The sequence below is a fragment of the Oncorhynchus masou genome, chromosome 18 (genome assembly GCF_036934945.1).
Source record: "Oncorhynchus masou masou isolate Uvic2021 chromosome 18, UVic_Omas_1.1, whole genome shotgun sequence".
NCBI lineage: Eukaryota > Metazoa > Chordata > Actinopteri > Salmoniformes > Salmonidae > Oncorhynchus > Oncorhynchus masou.
In genome coordinates this window covers 12,759,488-12,776,110 of record NC_088229.1, presented here as the reverse complement: position 1 = coordinate 12,776,110, position 16,623 = coordinate 12,759,488, and the positions used below count along the sequence as shown (strand labels likewise).

Genomic DNA, 16,623 nt, shown 5'->3' with positions numbered 1-16,623 from the left:
GAACAGATGGCAAACTGAACAGATGGCAAACTGAACAGATGGCAAACTGAACTACAACATTCTCACACACACACACACACACACACACACACACACACACACACACACACACACACACGTGTTAGTCAGTTAGCGGACACTCTTACAGTAGTGAGTGCAGACATTTTCATAGTGCATTTGCAGGCACTATTGGGAGAATTGTCATGCCTACCATGTTAACAAAGGCAGACATGAAGAGAAGTAGAATGGTGAGAACTCCCACCAGGGTACTGTTGGTTCGAGACTGGACTATATTCGTAGTCACTGTCTGCAAGGCAACTGGGAAGAGCTGGGAGGAGGAGAGAGAGGGGGAGGGGGGAGAGAAAGAGAGAGAGGGGATATTATTAATTTTGTTATACATGAAAATGTAAATTAAAACAAATGTTAACTTTTGGTACATCTCTATAGAAGGTGCTTGTATGATTTCAAAAATGATGGAGGAGTCTGTCCTTTACCTTGACGCAGGAGTAAATGGCACAGATGAAGAGGATGTTGACGAGGATGATGAAGATGATGATGTAGACACCCAGCATGAGAGGTGTGCTGTGGAGAGGAACTGACTCAAGTCACAACTGCACCACAATCAATCCTGATAGGTCACTACTCAGTACATTTTCTATGATCGGTTAAAAAGGCTGTCCCTTATTTGGTCCTTGGAGCTGGGTACCCTCTGTCGGTTCAGCCTGACCAACTAGCAGCCTTGTTAGTTCCATACGGTTACAGACAGGTGGAGGTTTAAGAGAAGTACTTACTGTGGGAAGATGATCATCTGAATGAAACAGATGAAGCAGAAGACTAACAGAGCACAGGCCACGTAGCCTCCAAAACGATCATCCACCTTCTTGGAGAACTAAAAACACAATGAGGAGAAGAGCAGCAAACTCAACACAACACACAACACTCTGCATATAATGTCCCAAAAACATCTTCAAATAATATTTTTGCAGGAATCTCCTTGCGAATGATTTTGCCGAAGATTGTATCACCGCCGGGCTGGGCAACTTGAGCTTTTGCTATCTCATCCGCCATGGACCTAGACGTTGGTCTTTGTAGTACTGTCAAATCCTTACTTCAAAGCTCATTTGAGGAGGTTTGGATTTTTTTTTTTACCTTTATTTTACTAGGCAAGTCAGTTAAGAACAAATTCTTATTTTCAATGACGGCCTAGGAACAGTGGGTTAACTGCCTGTTCAGGGGCAGAACGACAGATTTTTTGTACCTTGCCAGCTCGGGGATTTGAACTTGCAACCTTTCGGTTACTAGTCCAATGATCTAAACACTAGGCTACACTGCTGCCTCCTCCAATGAGATTTGATTGGGAGGTTTTGGAATTGAGGAAACAAGGAAACAAGGACTGAGAAAACAAGGTTGGAACACCTAGTAATGCTTTCAGACACAGCCAATGAATCAGCACCCTGTCTCCTCCCACCTTGTTCTCCAGGTCTTTTGTCTGGAAGGTGAGGAGGAACTTCTTGACGTGATCTTTACGGAGTTGGTCTATGCTGCGGGCGTCGATGGCTCGGCCCAGAAACTCATCCACCTCATCCTCAGGGTTCAGGGCCTCCTGGGAACAACGGCTAGACAAGACAGACCAGACCAGACAGACAGACAGGACAGACAGAGTCAGCAACCCAATAATATCTACTGGGCCAATGACTACACTACACACACACAGAGTAACCCATTAACAACTACTGGGCCAAATTAAGATAACTCACTTGTCTTGTCTGGACGTTTCATCAATTCCCTGGGAGAAGAGAGAACGAGATGGAGAGAAGAAAAGAGAACGAGCGATAAAGAGCGAGCAAGAGGGAGGGGTAGAAAGAAAGCGAGATTAGGTTTTAGACAGGTAGCCAGTGAAAACCACAGTGAAAGATTGACTCTGTGTGTTTTTCATTGGCTGACTCAGACTTCTGCACACTTAATCCCTGGTAGCCAGACTGATGTTTTAATTAATGCTGTGAGGATTCAAATTATACCCTCCTCCCCCCCTGGGCAATACCCCTCAGAGAAGGAGAGAGAGAAAGATGAGGAGAGGGGAAGGGAGGAAATGAGAAGAGGAGGGGTGAGGAGAGGAGAGCAAAAGACAGAGGAAATGAGAGAGGTTGCAGACAACAGGAGGCAATGAGAGGTTGCAGACAACAGGAGGAGAGGAGAGGTTGCAGACAACAGGAGGAGAGGAGAGGTTGCAGACAACAGGAGGAGGAGAGGTTGCAGACAACAGGAGGCGAGGAGAGGTTGAAGACAACAGGAGGAGAGGAGAGGTTGCAGACAACAGGAGGAGAGGAGAGGTTGCAGACAACAGGAGGCGAGGAGAGGTTGCAGACAACAGGAGGAGGAGAGGTTGCAGACAACAGGAGGAGGAGAGGTTGCAGACAACAGGAGGAGAGGTTGCAGAGGAGGAGGTTGCAGACAACAGGAGGAGAGGAGAGGTTGCAGACAACAGGAGGAGGAGGGAGAGGTTGCAGACAACAGGAGGAGGAGAGGTTGCAGGAGGAGGTTGCAGACAACAGGAGGAGAGGAGAGGTTGCAGACAACAGGAGGAGGAGAGGTTGCAGACAACAGGAGGTGAGGAGAGGTTGCAGACAACAGGAGGAGGAGAGGTTGCAGACAACAGGAGGAGAGGAGAGGTTGCAGACAACAGGAGGCGAGGAGAGGTTGCAGACAACAGGAGGAGACAACAGGAGGGTTGCAGACAACAGGAGGAGGAGAGGTTGCAGACAACAGGAGGCGAGGAGAGGTTGCAGACAACAGGAGGTGAGGAGAGGTTGCAGACAACAGGAGGAGGAGAGGTTGCAGACAACAGGAGGAGAGGAGAGGTTGCAGACAACAGGAGGAGAGGAGAGGTTGCAGACAACAGGAGGAGAGGAGAGGTTGCAGACAACAGGAGGTGAGGAGAGGTTGCAGACAACAGGAGGTGAGGAGAGGTTGCAGACAACAGGAGGAGAGGTTGCAGACAACAGGAGGCGAGGAGAGGTTGCAGACAACAGGAGGAGAGGAGAGGTTGCAGACAACAGGAGGTGAGGAGAGGTTGCAGACAACAGGAGGAGAGGAGAGGTTGCAGACAACAGGAGGTGAGGAGAGGTTGCAGACAACAGGAGGAGAGGAGAGGTTGCAGACAACAGGAGGTGAGGAGAGGTTGCAGACAACAGGAGGAGAGGAGAGGTTGCAGACAACAGGAGGAGAGGAGAGGTTGCAGACAACAGGAGGTGAGGAGAGGTTGCAGACAACAGGAGGTGAGGAGAGGTTGCAGACAACAGGAGGTGAGGAGAGGTTGCAGACAACAGGAGGAGAGGAGAGGTTGCAGACAACAGGAGGAGAGGAGAGGTTGCAGACAACAGGAGGTGAGGAGAGGTTGCAGACAACAGGAGGAGAGGAGAGGTTGCAGACAACAGGAGGAGAGGAGAGGTTGCAGACAACAGGAGGAGATGAGAGGTTGCAGACAACAGGAGGAGGAGAGGTTGCAGACAACAGGAGGAGGAGAGACAACAGGAGGAGGAGAGGTTGCAGACAACAGGAGGAGGAGAGGTTGCAGACAACAGGAGGAGAGGAGAGGTTGCAGACAACAGGAGGAGAGGAGAGGTTGCAGACAACAGGAGGAGAGGAGACAACAGGTTGCAGACAACAGGAGGCGAGGAGAGGTTGCAGACAACAGGAGGAGGAGAGGTTGCAGACAACAGGAGGCGAGGAGAGGTTGCAGACAACAGGAGGAGATGAGAGGTTGCAGACAACAGGAGGAGGAGAGGTTGCAGACAACAGGAGGAGAGGAGAGGTTGCAGACAACAGGAGGCGAGGAGAGGTTGCAGACAACAGGAGGCGAGGAGAGGTTGCAGACAACAGGAGGCGAGGAGAGGTTGCAGACAACAGGAGGCGAGGAGAGGTTGCAGACAACAGGAGGAGAGGAGAGGTTGCAGACAACAGGAGGAGAGGAGAGGTTGCAGACAACAGGAGGAGGAGAGGTTGCAGACAACAGGAGGAGAGGTTGCAGACAACAGGAGGAGGAGAGGTTGCAGACAACAGGAGGAGGAGAGGTTGCAGACAACAGGAGGCGAGGAGAGGTTGCAGACAACAGGAGGCGAGGAGAGGTTGCAGACAACAGGAGGAGAGGAGAGGTTGCAGACAACAGGAGGCGAGGAGGGTTGCAGACAACAGGAGGCAGACAGACAACAGGAGAGAGAGAGGTTGCAGACAACAGGAGGAGAGGAGAGGTTGCAGACAACAGGAGGAGGAGAGGTTGCAGACAACAGGAGGAGAGGAGAGGTTGCAGACAACAGGAGGAGAGGAGAGGTTGCAGACAACAGGAGGAGAGGTTGCAGACAACAGGAGGAGAGGAGAGGTTGCAGACAACAGGAGGAGAGGTTGCAGACAACAGGAGGAGGAGAGGTTGCAGACAACAGGAGGAGGAGAGGTTGCAGACAACAGGAGGAGAGGAGAGGTTGCAGACAACAGGAGGAGAGGAGAGGTTGCAGACAACAGGAGGAGGAGAGGTTGCAGACAACAGGAGGAGGAGAGGTTGCAGACAACAGGAGGCGAGGAGAGGTTGCAGACAACAGGAGGAGGAGAGGTTGCAGACAACAGGAGGTGAGGAGAGGTTGCAGACAACAGGAGGAGATGAGAGGTTGCAGACAACAGGAGGAGGAGAGGTTGCAGACAACAGGAGGAGATGAGAGGTTGCAGACAACAGGAGGAGAGGAGAGGTTGCAGACAACAGGAGGAGAGGAGAGGTTGCAGACAACAGGAGGAGATGAGAAAGGTTAATTGCTATGCAGCCCTGCATTGACTGATCAGATCATTGTTGATGTGAAATTCAAGTTTAAAGTTGTATTAGTCGTATGTAAGTAGTCTAGCGGTTAAGAGCATTGGGCCAGTAACCGAATGTTAGAGCCGACTGTGAAATGCTTGCAGGTTATTCTCAACATTGCAACAACAATAAGAAATAATAAAACATAAGAATAGGAACATAAAGCAAATGACTGTTAAAATAAGTATAAAACAAGAAGGTACAATTTACAGTCCAATATTTTCTGGGAAGGGGAATTGGGAGGCAAGTGTGCAGTTTTAGCAATAATAATAAGAGACTGGTAGCAGCAGTAGTGATGTGCATGTGGCATGAATGCGTCTGTCTGTGTCTGTGTGTGTGTATCACGCCCTGACCTTAGAGAGCAGTTTTATTTCTCTATTTGGTTAGGTCAGGGTGTAATTTGGGGTGGGCATTCTAGGTTGTTTGTTTCTATGTTTTGGCCGGGTATGGTTCTCAATCAGGGACAGCTGTCTATCGTTGTCTCTGATTGGGAATCATTCATAGGCAGCCTTTTTCCTTTTGTTATTTGTGGGTAGTTGTCTTCGTTTGTGCATGTTTAGCCTTATGGAGCATCATGGTCGTTTTTGTTGTATTATTGTTTTGTTGGTGACATTTGCATATAAAGGAAAATGTATGCTCACCACGCTGCACCTTGGTCCGTTCTATACGACGATCGTGACAGTGTGTGCGTGAGTGTACTTTTTTAAATTGTATTTATTTATTGAACCTTTATTTAACTAGGCAAGTCAGTTAAGAACAAATTCTTATTTACAATGACGGCCTACCAAAAGGCCTCCTGCAGGGACGGGGGCTGGGATTGAAAATAAATAAATACATACAATATAAATATAGGACAAAACACACATCACAACGAGAGACAACACTACATAAAGAGAGACATAACACAACATGGTAGCAACACAACATGGTAGCAGCACAAAACATGGTACAAACATTATTGGGCAAAGTCAACAGCACAAAGGTTAAGCAGGTAGAGACAACAATACATCACACAAAGCAGCCACAACTGTCAGTAAGAGTGTCCTTGAGTCTTTGAATGAAGAGATGGAGATAAACTGTCCAGTTTGAGTGTTTGTTGCAGCTCGTTCCAGTCGCTAGCTGCAGCGAACTGAAAAGAGGAGCGACCCAGGGATGTGTGTGCTTTGGGGACCTTTAACAGAATGTGACTGGCAGAACGGGTGTTGTATGTGGAGGATGAGGGCTACAGTAGATATCTCAGATAGGGGGGAGTGAGGCCTAAGAAGGTTTTATAAATAAGCAACAACCAGTGGGTCTTGTGATGGGTAAATAGAGACGACCAGTTTACAGAGGAGTATAGAGTGCAGTGATGTGTCCTATAAGGGGCATTTGAGGCATATCTGATGGCCGAATGTTAAAGAACATCTAGCTGCTCGAGAGCACCCACCCTTAGCTGCTGATCTATAAATGATGTCTCCATATTCTAGAATGGGTAGGATGTTCATCTGAATCAGGGTTAGTTTGGCAGCTGGGGTGAAAGAGGAGCGATTACGATAGAGGAAACCAAGTCTAGATTTAACGTTAGCCTGCAGTTTTGATATGTGCTAAGAGAAGGACAGTGTACTATCTAGCCATACTCACAAGTATGTGTGTGAGGTGACTACCTCAAGCTCTAAACTGTCAGAGGTAGTAATCACATCTGTGGGTAGAGGGGCATTCTTCTTACCAAACCACATGACCTTTGTTTTGGAGGTGTTCAGAACAAGGTTAAGGGTAGAGAAAGCTGGCTGGACACTAAGAAATCTATGTTGTAGAGCATTTAACACACAATCCAGGGAGGGGCCAGCTGAGTATAAGACTGTATCATCTACATATAAATGGATGAGAGAGCTTCCTACTGCCTAAGTTATGTAGTTGATGTAAATTGAGAAGAGTGTGGTGCCTAGGATCGAGCCTTGGGGTACTCCTTTGGTGACAGGCATTGACTGAGACAGCAGATTTTCTGACTTTATACACTGCACTCTTTGAGGGAGGTAGTTAGCAAACCAGCCCAAGGCCCCTCAGAGACACCAATACTCCTTAGCGGCCCACAAGAATGGAATAATCTACCGTATCAAAAACTTAGGCCAAGTCAATAAAAATAGCAGCACAATATTGCTTAGAATCAAGGGCAATGCAGCAAACTGAAAAGAGGAGTGACCCAGGGGTGTATGCACTTTGGGGACCTTTAACAGAATCTGACTGGCAGAATGGGTGTTGTATGTGGCGGACGAGGGCTGCAGTAGATATCTCAGATAGGGGGAGTGAGGCCTAAGAGGGTTTTCCTGCCTGGTTGGCCCTGTCCGGGGGTATCGTCGAACGGGGTCACAGCGTCTCCCGACCCTTCCTGTCTCAGCCTCCAGTATTTATACTGCAATAGTTTGTGTCGGGGGGCTAGAGTCAGTCTGTTATATCTGGAGTATTTCTCCTGACTTATCCAGTGTCCTGTGTGAATTTAAGTATGCTCCCTCTAACTCTTCTCTCGGAGGAACCTGAGTCCTAGGACCATGCCTCAGGACTACCTGGCTTGATGACTCCTTGCTGTCCCCAGTCCACCTGGTCGTGCTGCTGCTCCAGTTTCAACTGTTCTGCCTGCGGCTATGGAACCCTGACCTGTTCACCGGATGTGCTACCTTGTCCCGGGCCTGCTGTTTTCGACTCTCTCTCTAACTCTGAATGATTGGCTATGGAAAAGCCAACTGAAATTTACTCCTGAGGTGCTGACCTGTTGCACCCTCTACAACCATTGTGATTATTATTATTATTATTATTATTAGACCATGCTGGTCATCTATGAACGTTTGAACATCTTGGCCACTGTTATAATCTCCACCCGGCACAGCAGAAGAGAACTCTTTAGAGCCTGGTTCATTAGAGCCTGGTTCCTCTCTAGGTTTCTTCCTAGGTTCCTGCCTTTCTAGGGAGTTTTTCCTGGCCACCGTGCTTCTATATTTGCATTGCTTGCTGTTTGGGGTTTTAGGCTGAGTTTCTGTACAGCACTTTGTGACATCGGCTGATGTAAAAAGGGCTTTATAAATACATTTGATTGATTAATTGAATGGTGACATCATTGAGTACCTTTAAGGTTGCAGTGACACATCCATAACCTGAGTGGAAACCAGATTGCATACCCGAGAGAATGCTATAGACATCAAGAAAGCCAGTCAGTTGATTATTGACAAGTTTTCCAACACTTTTGATAAACAGGGCAAAATAATAAATAGGCCTATAACAGTTAGGACCAGCTTGCTTTAGGACTTGGTCAGGTGGTTTAAGCATGCCCCAGTTTAGGTCACCTAGCAGGACAAATTCAGACTTAATGTAAGGAGCCAGGAGAGAGCTTAGGGCAGGTAGGGTACAGGCCAGTGCTGATGGAGGACGATAGCCTCACGCAAACGTCAACATAGAGCTATTTGAAAGTTTAATGCTTAAAACCAGCAAATCAAATTGTTTGGGGACAGACTTGGTGTAAACAACCGAGCACTGAAGGTGTCCTTGGTAATGATTGCCGCTCCACCACCTTTGGAAGATCTGTCTTGCCAAAACAGGTTATAACCAGAAAGGTTAACATTAGTATTCAAAACACTCTTTCTTAACTACGTCTCAGTAATGACCAACACACCTGGATTGGAGCTGTGAACCCACACTTTCAATGAATCCATTTTAGGTAATAAGCTTCTAGTGCTAACGTGCAGAAAACCCAGGCTTTTACAGGAGCAGAAATCTGTGAAGCAGATAGAGCACAACTCTGACTTGTGCTCTCTGATATCTATAGCAACAGTAGATGGGCCAGGGTGTACATGTACATTTCCAGATATCATCAACAGTAATACAATCAAGGCACGGCAGAGGACAGGGAGAGATCTGCAGTGCTGATTTATGACATCTGAATGTGCATTAGATGGCAACAAGATCATATTGTACAGCAATTTCATCAGGTAACATGAATACAAAGCCAGCGAGAGCTGGTTAGAATAGAATGGGAGGCCAAAAGTCTGTGTAACCAATAGAGTGACAGAGTCCCGAGTGTGGGAACAAACATAGTCTGTCCCACGGTTGGGTAAAGAACGTTTGTAGTCTACAAAGTATGCAGGAGTCATTAGGCAAATAGCAAAATGCACAAGAAAAAAATAAAATATATAACTACTTTATATAGCCATTGTAAATTCAGTCATTCGCACCAACAGCGCATGAGTGCTGGAGGCGAGCAAAAGCTCGGGAGAGAGGGGGGAGTGTGGTGGGGGTACCTGTACCAGACAGGGGGAGACAGGCCAGGGCAGACGGTGAACAGAGAGGAGAGAGTGTGGTGGGGTACCTGTACCAGGCAGGGGGAGACAGACCAGGGCAGACGATGAACAGAGAGGGGTGAGTGTGCTGTGGTCCCTGTACCAGACAGGGGGAGACAGACCAGGGCAGACGATGAACAGATCGCCAGGTGGAATCCAAGCAGCAGTACAGCAGGCAACAGGAGTAGGTGTCACGCCCACTTGGGAGAAACTTTTATTTCTGGAGTCAGATTTCTTGTAGAAAATGCCAGTGACTGGTCTTTGAACAGCAGGAGGGGGCTTCAGAGGATGCTTCAAAGACTCCTCCCACTTGTTGGGCCCAAAGGCCTCGACACGTTTTACTTCACACCTTGATGCTAATTGAATTTGTATCTGGTCTGTCCTTGCAAGTCTCACCTCAGTGTTCAGTCCCCATGAAATATATCATTGTAATGTACTTGATTTTTTTCATTTTTTCTTCTTGGCTTTCAAAATAGCATCAGACCAAACACTACACACTCAGTTCCAGGTTGGATGGTGTCCTCCGGTCTCTACTGTTTGTTTGCTAGAGCACCTTCCGTATAGCTTGGAAAAAGAAAACCTTGGAAGCAGTAATCTCTACAGTTCATTTTGGTCAAAATTAACTGTAGAGATTACTGCTTCCAAGGTTCTTTTCCAAGTTATATGGAAGGTGCTCTAGCAAACAAACAGTAGAGACCGGAGGACACCAAGTTGTATGTTTGGTTGTATGTTTGGAGTTTTGATCTGGAGCGAAGGCCATGTTGTGGAGGTTAGCATCCTACATATGTACCTGCCGAAAAAATCCAAGTTTATCGAACTCCAAATATATCCTTTTGTAAAAAAACATGTTGAAAAATGTGAGAGCTCACATGCAGCTGTGCCTCTCTCTCTGAAGGTGTAGAGAGTCAGTGCAGGTGGTCAGTCCAGTTCAAGTGTTCAGCAGTCTGATGGCTTGTAGATAGAAACTCTCTCTGTTGGTATCAGACCTCATGCTCCGATACCATTTGCCCGACAGTAAGGGAGTGAACAGCTCAATGCTGGGGTGTGTATGGGGTCTTTGATGATGCTTCCTTAGGCAGCTTCTCGGAATCATATCAGTCTTTAACAAGTGTAAGGCAGCTGTCTGCTGCTGGCCACTAACTTCCATTGGGTGTTGGCTGTCCACTAACCACAGTAGGGCTGTGTAACTAACTCCCACTTGTTGTGATGCTGGTTGGTCTGTACTAATCAATACAGGTTCTGGGCTTTCCATTGGCTGTTTGAGAGCTTTAGGCTTATAATAGACACAGTTGATTAAAGCTAGAGGAATTCTACAACATGGAGAGCCCTTTTAAAAGCAACTGGAAAGAATCCTAAAACAATCATCTACCATTTCTCAACCAATTATAATTGGTCCATGACAGCCATATTCTAATTGGTCCATGACAGCCATATTCTAATTGGTCCATGACAGCCATATTCTAATTGGTCCCTGAACTTGTCCAGACAAATGAAAATAAAGTTACACACTCGTCTCTCCATGATGGGGATTTATTTGTCCTAAGAGCCTTCAAGGTGTAGTGCTGAGCGAATACCCGAAATGTCGGTTATTTTGGGGATTTTAAACAACTAATTGACTGACGGTTCAATTCCATGTTGTTATGTTTTTTTTCTCAGTGAGCTCAATGAGGACATTGAGCAGTTTCTCTAGAGATACACTATATGACCAAAAGTATGTGGACACCTGCTCATTGAAAATCTAATTCCAAAATCATGGGCATTAATATAGAATTGGTCCCCCCTTCTCTGCTATAACAGCCTCCAATCTTCTGGGAAGGCTCTCAGTTGTCGTTCCAATTCATCCCAAAGGTGTTCGATGGGGTTGAGGTCAGAGCTCTGTGTAGGCCAGTCAAGTTCTTCCACACCAACGTCCAACCATTTCTGTATGGACCTCGCTTTGTGCACGGGGACATTGTCATGGGGCTTTCCCCAAACTGATGCCACAAAGTTGGAAGCACAGAATTGCCTAGAATGTCATTCTATGCTGTAGCATTAAGATTTCCCTTCACTGGAACTAAGGGGCCCGAACCATGAAAAACAGCCCAGACCATTGTTCCTCCTCCACAAACATTACATTTGCCACTATGCATTGGGGCAGGTAGCACTTGTGCGTCTGCTCGGCCATGGAAACTCATTTCACGAAGCTCCAGATGAACAGTTCTTGTGCTGACGTTGCTTCCAGAGAAGTTGGGAACTCGGTAGTGAGTGTTGCAACCAAGGACAGACTATTTTTACGCACCACACGCTTCGGCACACAGCAGTCCGTTCTGTGAGCTTGTGTGGCATAATGTGATTTACTGACTATGACAGTGAAGGTCACAGCTCTTCAGTAAGGCCAATCTACTGAGAAAGTTTGAGCTCGATTTTATACACCTGTCAGCAACGGGTGTGGCTGAAATAGCCAAATCTACTAATTTGAAGTGGTGTCCACATACACTACAAATGCAGCTCTATAAAGATGAGATGACTTGGAATGAAATAATAAAATAATTGAATAAAACAAATGTAATATAGACAACTTAAACATTTTATTAAAGTAATGTGATTCATTGGCAGTCACTACCATCATGGGACTTTTATGAATTGTTTTATTCTATGTTGTTACAGCATTCAACGCACATAATGCATAGTCCATTTAATGTTTGTTTTTTAAATATTGAAACCGAACCGACCTCAAAAAGCACTAATCGCTAAGCACTATCAGGGTGTCATCAGTCTCATCATCTGTCTGAAGACCTTGGTCCTGGAGAACCTCGTGTCAGGTGAGTACCCAGTGTGACATCAGGCCCTCTGTGACCAATCAACCCCATCCATCTCTCATCCATCCATTCTCCCTCATCCAGCCTCCCTCCATCCCTCATCCAGCCTCCATCCATCCCAGAGTGTGTCTCTCACCATGTGTCTGAAGACCTTGGTCCTGGAGAACCTCGTGTCAGGTGAGTACCCAGTGTGACATCAGGCCCTCTGTGACCAATCAACCCCATCCATCTCTCATCCATCCATTCTCCCTCATCCAGCCTCCCTCCATCCCTCATCCAGCCTCCATCCCTCCCAGAGTGTGTCTCTCACCATGTGTCTGAAGACCTTGGAGTCCTTGGTCCTGGAGAACCTTGTGTCGGGTACCCAGCGTGGCATCAGGCCCTCAGTGGAGTTGGCACGTACCCGCTGCATCATGGCACTCTTGGCCATCGCTGCCTTCTCCTCTTTCTGCCAGTGGAGGGAACAGACCACACCAATGGACCCTAATCACACTGGACAACTGAATGTGTTCTACAGTAATTGTTCAGTCTATTATTTCTATACAGAAGAGTCAGAGAGAGATTTTGAAGAATATACATTATTTTTGATAATACAATGAACTGAACTGTCCAGCAGAAACACAAAAACGAGAAGATCAAAGAATAAATCGATAACTAAAGGCAATGAAGAGTTTCTGTGGTCTGAAAACTATAAAGTATACTTGCTCTTCTTCTTCTGTAGTTGAAATACTATTTATTAAACTTGTTTAAATAAACTACAGACCCTTTTCTGGCTGCACCCCAGCACCAGGAACGTCTCGATGTTGTTCTCCTTCAGATAGGCGTTCCTGTCCCCTCCGAACCCCGGCTCCACCTCATAGTCCCCATTCAGGTACTGTAGGGTGGCCTTGGTGATGTGGATACGCCTGGTACCACACACAGGGGTCACATTCACACACTATTATCAGAGCAGAGGTTGTCAAACCTCTCCTCTGGGATCCCCCGACATTGCACCATTTTGGTATAGCCCTTAATAACTAGCCAGTCTGAGTCCCTTAATCAAGGGCTTGATAATTAGTTGACAAGCTGAATCAGGTGTGCTAGCTGTGGAATAGTTCAAATACATGGAACGGCTGGGTGTCCCAGAGGAGAGGCTGGAAAACCAATGTATCAAAGGACATTTTCAATATCGGGGACTGCAATGCCAGAAAGAGTTTAATCAATACCGACACTTTATTATGATGCCCCACATCACACATTTCATTGTAATGCGTCTAAGCCATATGCCTGTATGTCAAAGACACATGAAAATGTTTAAAAAAAAATTACAATAAATGTAACAACCTGAACTTGTATGCTGAACCAAATGATCAGTGTAACTCTATAGGAGTTTCTCATGGTGTTGTGGCGGGAAGGGCTTACCCTGCCGCGCCCCCTGCCTCCATGTGATTGGCTAGTGTGACGTCATTGGACCAGACGTCAAACTGCCACTTCCTGAGTCCCAGCACCCCACAGTGGACCCTGCCACTATGGATACCCACACGCATGTTCACGTTGACCCCTGTGACCTCTCTCACCAGCCTGCAAAGAGACAAACACAGAGATAGACACACACACACAGAGATATACACACACAGAGAGAGAGATAGACACACACACACACACAGATAGACACACACACACACACACACACACAGATAGACACACACACACACACACACACACAGAGATAGACACACACACACACACACACACACACACAGAGATAGACACACACACACACACGCAGAGTTAGACACACACACACACACATAGATAGACACACACACACATAGATAGACACACACACAGATAGACACACACACACACACACACACACACACACACACACACACACACACACACACACACACACACACACACACACACACACACACACACACACACACACACACACACACACACACACACACACACACACACACACACACACAGATATACACACACATACACAAACACAGACAGAGATATATGCACACACACACAGACAGAGATAGACACACACACCAAAAACCACCTGTTACGATAGACTGTATGTTTCTTACTAATTCAAAGACATACATCATTCATTTGAGGATTTATGTGTACCTGTCTGTCTGTCTGTCTGTCTGTCTGTCTGTCTGTCTGTCTGTCTGTCTGTCTGTATGTCTGTCTGTCTGTCTGTCTGTCTGTCTGTGTGAGAGACTCACGAGATGGCCTCGATCATGTCCACTCCCATCTCCACACAGCAGTGGGCGTGGTCGGCCCGGGGCTCAGGCAGCCCCGACACACAGTAGTAGCAGTCCCCAAGGATCTTTATCCTCAGACAGTGGTTCTCCTGTAGTACACAGACACACACACAGTCAGACATGCGCAACCGCCCGGCGGACACACACGCACTCACTCACTCACTCACTCACTCACGGTACTATTGGTGAATAAACAGCATAAAAGTAGAAGATTGACGTATAACACTACAATCTAACTAACTGCTTACCGAAGCTAGTTTGTCGAAGCGAGCAAAAAGTTCATTCAGTGTCATCACCAACTCTTGTGCTGTGCATTGTGATGCCAGGCTGGTGAATCCTTCGATGTCTGCAAACAGTATACTGTCGGATGAAGAGGGAGAAAGACAACAAAAAGAAAATGAGCATAAGAGGAAGAGAATTTGAGCGAGAAAAAAAAAGAGAGGGAATGAGTGAGGAAAAGACAGAGAGATCAATAACCCATAGTTAACATGGTCTAGCGCCTCCTAGCCTGTCTGTTGAGAGAGAGGAAAGGGAGATAGAGAGAGAGACAGAGAGAGAGACAGAGAGAGAGAGAAACAGAGATAAAGAGAGAGAGAGAAACAGAGAGAGCCTGTCTGTTGAGAGAGAGGAAAGGGAGATAGAGAGAGAGACAGAGAGAGAGACAGAGAGAGAGAGAAACAGAGATAAAGAGAGAGAGAGAAACAGAGACAGAGAGATCAATAACCCATAATTAACATGGTCTAGCGCCTCCCAGCCTGTCTGTTGAGAGAGAGACAGAGAGAGTGATGTGTGATGTCTACTGTTAATTTTTATTGTTTATTTCACTTTATATATTATCTACCTTACTTGCTTTGGCAATGTTAACACATGTTACCCATGCCAATAAAGCCCCTTGAATTGATTGAATTGAGAGAGAGAGTGAGAGATAGAGAAACAGAGACAGAGAGAGATCAATAACCCATAATTAACATGGTCTAGCGCCTCCCAGCCTGTCTGTTGAGAGAGAGACAGAAAGAGAAACAGACAGAGAGAGAAACAGAGATAGAGAGCAAGAGACAGAGAGAGGCAGAGAGAGATCAATAACCCATAATTAACATGGTCTAACGCCTTCCAGCCTGTCTGTTGAGAGACAGAGAGAGAGATAGAGACAGAGAGAGAAACAGGGACAGAGAGAGAGACAGAGAAAGAGAGAGAGTGACAGAGACAGAGAGACATTTATTCTGGTCTGCTTTCCATCTGGACCCATATAGGTCACCTCCCTTCTTCCTTCAGCAATCCCCCCCATCTCTCTCCAGTGAAGATGTCTCAGTGTGGTTCTCATTTTCTAACTTGTGATAGTAATTGAAAGGAAGAGGAAAAACAACAATAGATGGCGCTGTTGCCCCCTTTTTCAATGACTCCATATTACAACCACTGACAGAATAAGATAGACAATCTCTGGGGAATTGTCAATGCAACACACCTTTATGGTGAGTTTAGACTAGCTCAGGTAGTCAAGATAGTTTAGACTAGCTCAGGTAGTCAAGATAGTTTAGACTAGCTCAGGTAGTCAAGATAGTTTAGACTAGCTCAGGTAGTCAAGATAGTTTAGACTAGCTCAGGTAGTCAAGATAGTTTAGACTAGCTCAGGTAGTCAAGATAGTTTAGACTAGCTCAGGTAGTCAAGATAGTTTAGACTAGCTCAGGTAGTCAAGATAGTTTAGACTAGCTCAGGTAGTCCAGGGAAGCATCTGAAAATGTTACTGTCATAATCCTTGTTTCCTGAATTCCTCTCAAGGTTCATAGGAGGAAGAAGTCCCAGGAGGGACATTGGATCCTCTCCTCTGCTGTTCTTTAAGAGGAAATGTTGGTGTGTGTCCATGGTTACCTGACATTGTCATGTTTCTGGATGTAGATCTTGTGGAACATCATATCTTCCTTCTTGGCGTTGATTTCTGCCTTCATCTCCATGGCAACATGCCTTGGAAGCACCGACAGCAGCAAGCGCTCCTGGGAAATGTGTATGATAGAGAGAGGAAAAGGGGGAAGAGAGAGAGAAGCAGAAAGAGAGTGATAGATGAGAGAGAGATGATGTGGAGTGAGTGAGAGAGGGAGAGAGAAGCAGAGCGAGAGAGGGAGAGAGGGGGAGAAGAAGAGAGAGAGTCAACAGCAACCTTGGGAAAATCCTCTGCATTATCATTAATAGCAGACTTGTACATTTTCTCAGTGAAAACAATATACTGAGCAAATGTCATATTGGCTTTTTACCAAATTATCGTACGACAGACCACGTATTCACCCTGCACACCCTAATTGACAAACAAACAAACAAACCAAAACAAAGGCAAAGCCTTCTCATGCTTTGTTGATTTCAAAAAAGCCTTCGACTCAATTTGGCATGAGGGTCTGCTATACAAATTGATGGAAAGTGGTGT

At 46.3% G+C, this 16,623-nt stretch overlaps 1 protein-coding gene across 3 annotated transcripts in view; it reads right to left on the bottom strand.

Annotated features, from left to right (window-relative positions):
• LOC135503985 (adenylate cyclase type 6-like) overlaps positions 1 to 16,623 on the bottom strand; it is a 113,576-nt gene that overhangs the window by 16,901 nt on the left and 80,052 nt on the right. For all 3 annotated transcript variants that reach the window (XM_064922202.1, XM_064922200.1, XM_064922203.1), the window contains 11 exons: positions 16,077 to 16,198; positions 14,458 to 14,569; positions 14,171 to 14,298; positions 13,344 to 13,502; positions 12,706 to 12,847; positions 12,253 to 12,390; positions 1,758 to 1,786; positions 1,469 to 1,616; positions 792 to 889; positions 495 to 582; positions 212 to 328 (listed from right to left, as the gene is read on the bottom strand). In XM_064922202.1, coding sequence (XP_064778274.1) covers positions 212 to 328; positions 495 to 582; positions 792 to 889; positions 1,469 to 1,616; positions 1,758 to 1,786; positions 12,253 to 12,390; positions 12,706 to 12,847; positions 13,344 to 13,502; positions 14,171 to 14,298; positions 14,458 to 14,569; positions 16,077 to 16,198 — 1,281 coding nt within the window. The remainder of the gene's footprint in view (positions 1 to 211; positions 329 to 494; positions 583 to 791; positions 890 to 1,468; positions 1,617 to 1,757; positions 1,787 to 12,252; positions 12,391 to 12,705; positions 12,848 to 13,343; positions 13,503 to 14,170; positions 14,299 to 14,457; positions 14,570 to 16,076; positions 16,199 to 16,623) is intronic.